Raw genomic sequence first — 5,712 nt, 5'->3', positions numbered from 1 at the left:
TTTGCCGGTTGTATCCTATTCAATCACCAAGCTCTCTCCCTCTGCAAAACCGTAATCTTCTTACAAGGTCACAATTTAAGAATACCCATTGATTAGTTAAACTAAGATATTATTATCATCCTAATTTTTGTCGAACAAAACAAGTTCATGATTTTTCTAATGAAAAAAGAAAGTGGAAAAAAATAAGTATTCATGATCGAGTTCTTGTTTCTCTTTTTTCATGCTCCACAAAAACACCAACAACGCAGCAACTCTTTATTCAAATTTGACATTTGATAAAACACTAAGCAAATTCCCTCCTGTGATGATTTATCGACAACAAAGTTTTGGTAGCACCGAAGGAATTAAACATTCATTAGTGATAAAAATCTCGGGGACATCATAAAGAGGGAAACATGATAAAGCATGGCATTAGTTTAGTGCACAATTGCACATAGCATTTCTGGCACATCAGATTTCACAGTTGATTCATTGATGTGAAGTAATCACATCGAGTTTTCAAGTTTCTGAGCACGTACAAACGCACGAAATTGTCAAAGTAGAAAAGCAACTAATGCCCTTCCATTTAGAGGAAAGTGGCCGATTCTCAAACAAACGATTGGATACATTTAAAGATTAAAGCAAAGCAAAGAGATATGGACTCTGTTTTTTATGCTTTTCCCGAGCTTTTGGACATTAGAATTATCAAGTCTTATAACTAAAAACATTTTTTCAATGAGAGATGTTTGAACATTAAATTGTTTATCATCAAACAAGCGAGCGGATTAAGGGTCCATTCTGTTCAACTTATTTTAACTTATATAAGATCAGATCTGATAACCTCAGATAAGATGTTCTGTTAACTTATCTGCACTCATTTCAGAAAAAGATAAGATCAAATAAGATTTTAAAAGTTCTTATAAAATAAGACAAAATAAGTCGAACATAACAAACCCTAAAGAAAGGATATTTTGGTAATCGATACTTATGTGGGTCCCAATCCCTAGCCTCTTTCTCATTTTCTTGTTTGGTAAAAATAGTTATGGTGCTTAGCTATAATCAACCTTAATGGACTTTAAAGCACAACGATTATTGTATGTAGAGGTGAAAATAACGTGAGGTCAGGTTTAATTCAGATCATATCTAAATGATGAATCATTTGGTTTAATTCATGTCACATTCTAGTTATGTTAACTTTTGGTATAGATTGGTTTTGGTTCTGGTGCCTGCTGCACGCATCATATTAGAGCTTCAAAGAATAAGGTGCCTGTACTTTCGCTGAGACAGAATATACTGTATAACAGAAATCATAAGAACGGTCACTCCAAAGGTTAATCAACCAAAAAATACACTCTATAAACACATAAACAAGTGCATACAGCCTCGTAAGAAAGGAGGAATTGGTTCCAATATGCCCTTAATCCGTTATATACGCTGTAGAATTGCTTCTCTCAAATCAAATACAATTATCTATTTCTATTTACATGACATTGCGATACATCCTTAGAAGTGCCAAAAGAATTGGTATTTCAAAACGGAAGCTAAATATAGAATGTTACGAGCCTGGTTATGAAACTCATACTAGACGATGAAGAAGACGAACACCACTAGGAACAATATTAGAACAGCAAATAGTTTGATAAGCAATGACCTGTTTGAAGATATACGGGTCAAATGTTTTAGTAAAGCATTGTGAGCACCTTCCACATTAGTCCGAGATTCTTCCATGTTATCATCAATCCTAATCGCAACAAAAGAAAGATGATACAAATTATGATCAATTTAAAGTCAAACTCAATGCAAATGTTTGAAATATATGGATGACTAAACAGCAAAAAGAATTTGGATGATTAGCAACCTAGAGATTCTCATGTACTATAATTTCCATTTCTAAATCAGTAAAGCCGTATCAAATTAGGCGTTACATTAAGGTGTGACAATCATAGTTACAAGACCAACCTAATAGCGAGCTCCCCCTGCTGTGCCACCATTGTAGCCAGATGAGTAAAGATTCCACTTAACTCTGAGATTGTAGATTCCACATTCTGAAGAGCTGAGGCACGATTTTGTGAATAGTTCACTTGCTCAGGAGCAGCCTGCTGTAGCATAGACATTTCCATGTTGTTGGATGGTATAGTCTCAGTACCCATCCTCCGCCTGCCTTAACACAATACGATTATAAGTAGTTAATGGTTACTATTCCAGCAAAATCTCCAAAATGTCCAAATTGATAAAAGTGGAAATACATGATCCATATTAATCTGTTAGTCTTAACGGCCCATGAGGTAGATGGTAATAGTTGGAGGTAATGGTAATCAAGTTACATTTATTTTGTACAAAAGTATTATGTCAATATTTATTGCAATGTTTTTCCACACCCAAAAAATTGTGATTTTTTTCATCAAATTCCATTACCATCAATTACCGCTTTAGAGGTGATCTTGAATGGAAATGGAAATTTCCAAATTCCATTATCACCCATTACCATAGTAATGAGTAGAGGATTTCCCCTGCAAATTATATATGATTTCATTAATGATACTGGTTAAAAATATCACCTGAGTTGACTCCCTGCCTGGATTCCACTTGATGGTGTTCTGCAGGGCAAAACACAACAATATTAGAAAAAGGCCTATAATGGAATCAAAGCCTACGACAGATGCAATGCTAGAAATCGTTGTAGTGATATACTGATATGCAATGGCATTGTGAACACAGCAGGTGTATGAAAGTTTGGATAAAATTACTGACACTGTGGGTTCCATAGATGCAGAAACATTTGATGAATTTGACCATGGAGGTGGCTCAGTTATGGGTTTGGTGGGGTGCTGAAACGGGTTGTCTCTTGATGCATTAGCTGAAAATAACTGTTTCCTGGTTTCGTGGGCCCTGATATTCTGCATAGTAGAAAGAAAATACACAATTCTTTATAACAACAACAAAAAAGGAGATCACAGAATTTCAAACTTCCACATAAGACTTGCCTGTGTTCTGGCGGTTAATACTTCCTGGAACTGTTTTGTAGCTGCCATTAGTCTGTTTTTTATGTCATCACATATAGCATTTGCATGAACGGCCTTATCATCAGAATAACTACTAGATGTCTCAACGCTCTGAAGATTTTGTAGATCTACAACTGCTACATTTAGTGCTGTGATATCACTCTTTATCAAGGCTGTTAGCTCTTGAATTTCCACCGTAGGATCATTGAACATTGAAGACTTTTTTTCCACTAAAAAACAAATATGAATAAGATCTAAAATTTAGTATAAAATTTAAATGATCACTGACATATATTATCTGCTTCTAATGACTTAGTATATTAACTTGTAAGCATTATAAAAGTAGATAAATAAAATAATTTTTTTTAAAAGAGGTGGAATTTGGAAGGTGAAACCAAGCTTCTATAAAATCTGCTTAGTTAATGTCATGCTAACCAGATCGATATCTGATCATAAGTCAAAGGTTATATACGGGACCCTTGGTTCACAAGAGACTTGTGAAAGAGTAACAAAGTTACAAGAGACTTGAACACCAGCTTTTCTTATAGTACATTTCAGTAACATCATGAATATATATATATGACTTTCACCCTGAAGGCAGATATGTCATTGTAACAACACACTAATAACTAGTTCTATACGAAGATAATACAATCCTTGCAAGTTGCAAATAGCACATTGACAACTTAAATTGGAGAAGATGGTTTGGTGAATGATGAAAACAGTGATATGTTACCTTGACATGCTCCCCCCACCAGGCTCCCTAGGAAACTTAAAATCTAAGAAATCCCTTAGTCATCATTTTTTATATGCTCCGTTACAGAACATCCCATTTTAGATGAAACAAGCACATATGTAAACAAACACGCAAGTGCACACACATTAGAAGTGATCTGCATGAATGTATAATTACAAGAAAACTTCGGTTAGTGCTAAAAGTCAACCTCTTGCCTTACGAATCAAACCTCCCCAGGGTTCGTCTCAGTGGGATTAATATGGTTGCTATTGTTTTGCTTCTAGCATCTATTTGATTAAAGATATCCTCAAGCAAATACCCTCAACTCATTTTACCATCCATCAATCATAACCAACACACATTATGTCTGTAAGGCAGTAAGGCTACAAATCTGCATCACATACTGCATACACCAAAATAATTATTTCCTCACATGATGATTGCCGATTTGAGTGTCGGAAATGGGTAAGGATCCAAGAGTCTTAAATGGAAAACTCTTAGGATAGCATGGTAGAGTTACAACTTACAAATGTCAAAAGCTACGAAGTGGACATAGGGACAAGGATGATTTCATTTGTATTCAGAAATATATGATAGTATTAAAAAAGCCTAATTCTGGAAGTGTCTTAAGTGTCCATACCCATTTGAGTGTCAGAATTACCACATGGTCCACATATATTGCGATAGAATGAAGAGTAATGAACCCCGAAAAGGTACTCACTAATCAGGGCACATTTTAACCCTTCGAACTATTTAGTCCAGTAAACACTGATCTTTCTTATATACTTCTCGGATACCCTTGATTATTAAGCACATATTAATCCGCTTCGGCCTTCAGCTACACATTATCCTATCAAAGTAGCCCACGCCCACCTAAAGCACAACCAACTACTTACATCAGCTTAGAATTCAAATCTCATACTCCCTCCATCCAAAATGTTCATAATCTCCAACTAAATCCTACTTAGGGCATTTTGCATGTTTCCAAACCCATTATACTAATCGTATCCCTCCTACCATCTTTACCTCAATCAAATAAAGCGACAGTATCACGAAACACTACTCAAGATTTACCACTACATAAAAAGTTGGACAAAACTTAATCTGGACATCCCAAATCCCAATATACATACTCATAAACATGTTCTATGTCACTATTATTTTCGGACAAAGAGTGTAATAATCAACTACATGTTCATATTCCAAACAATCACTCACTCTCAGCATATATCTCCTTACTTTAGTCCATAAATTCCTAGAAAACCTAAACTATCAAATCAAAATATCACAAGCCATCAAAAACAAATATTCTAAAATTTCAACAACCCTAAATTTCATAGCAATTTAATATATAAACAGCTCATAATCGCAAAATTCAAAATCAATCGAATTACATGACGAAAAAAACAGAGAAAAAAAATTAGGTCATCAGCGAAAAACTTTACATTGGGCGAGGCGGGCGATTTTCCGATTAGCTTCATGGATACCTAACCCGATTCGAGAAGCTTTAGTGTTGAATTCCGATCTATACAACGACGCCGCAGTTTTTTCCGGCGAATAAATCGACGTTGAAGGATGATTTCCGGCAGAATCGACGGCGGAAATGCCGCCGATTTTCTTCAATGTTTCTGAAAAAGATCGAAATTCCGCCGTTCGATCTCGATATGATGTAATTCCGATAGAAGCCATTGATGAGAAAAATCGATTTGAGGAGAGAGAAGAGTTTAGTCGTTAAGAAATGGAAGTTGGGATTTCGTTTTCATTTTATTTATTTTTTTTTTTTGATTGGGAAATTAAGTCAGCCCAAGGGCTAACCCCTACCAAAGCTACTAGCCTCGTAGGAACTACCAGCACATTGGCTGGTAAAGCATGCAAAGCATGCTAAGGAAATATCCCAACATAATGTTGGGGGTAAGGATCGAACCCCTGACCTCAAGGATCAGAGGGAAGTGCTCTACCACATGAGCTAACTCCTCATCCTTTGGGATTTCGTTT

At 35.6% G+C, this 5,712-nt stretch overlaps 1 protein-coding gene across 1 annotated transcript; it reads right to left on the bottom strand.

The window, feature by feature from the left end:
• Positions 1-1,310: 1,310 nt before the first annotated feature.
• On the bottom strand, positions 1,311-5,712 carry LOC104903526 (syntaxin-31). The gene is made up of 6 exons (XM_010691572.4): positions 5,163-5,712; positions 2,964-3,211; positions 2,731-2,876; positions 2,538-2,576; positions 1,939-2,136; positions 1,311-1,720 (listed from the first exon to the last, which is right to left on the bottom strand). The coding sequence occupies exons 1-6, from the start codon at positions 5,404-5,406 to the stop codon at positions 1,561-1,563; spliced, it is 1,035 nt and encodes a 344-aa protein (XP_010689874.1). The 5' UTR covers positions 5,407-5,712; the 3' UTR covers positions 1,311-1,560.

Source organism: Beta vulgaris, chromosome 2 (genome assembly GCF_026745355.1).
Source record: "Beta vulgaris subsp. vulgaris cultivar EL10 chromosome 2, EL10.2, whole genome shotgun sequence".
In the NCBI taxonomy this organism is placed as follows: Eukaryota; Viridiplantae; Streptophyta; class Magnoliopsida; order Caryophyllales; family Amaranthaceae; genus Beta; species Beta vulgaris.
Note: the sequence above shows the minus strand (reverse complement) of the source record. Positions and strands in the feature narration are given on the sequence as shown.

Coding starts and splice junctions, on each gene's coding strand:
- LOC104903526 (XM_010691572.4), bottom strand. CDS start 5,406: ATGGCTTCTATCGGAATTACATCATATCGAGATCGAACGGCGGAATTT. Junction 2,877..2,963: donor TATTAACCGCCAGAACACAG/GCAAGTCTTATG, acceptor TCTACTATGCAG/AATATCAGGGCCCACGAAAC. Junction 2,137..2,537: donor CAGGCAGGGAGTCAACTCAG/GTGATATTTTTA, acceptor GTGTTAAGGCAG/GCGGAGGATGGGTACTGAGA.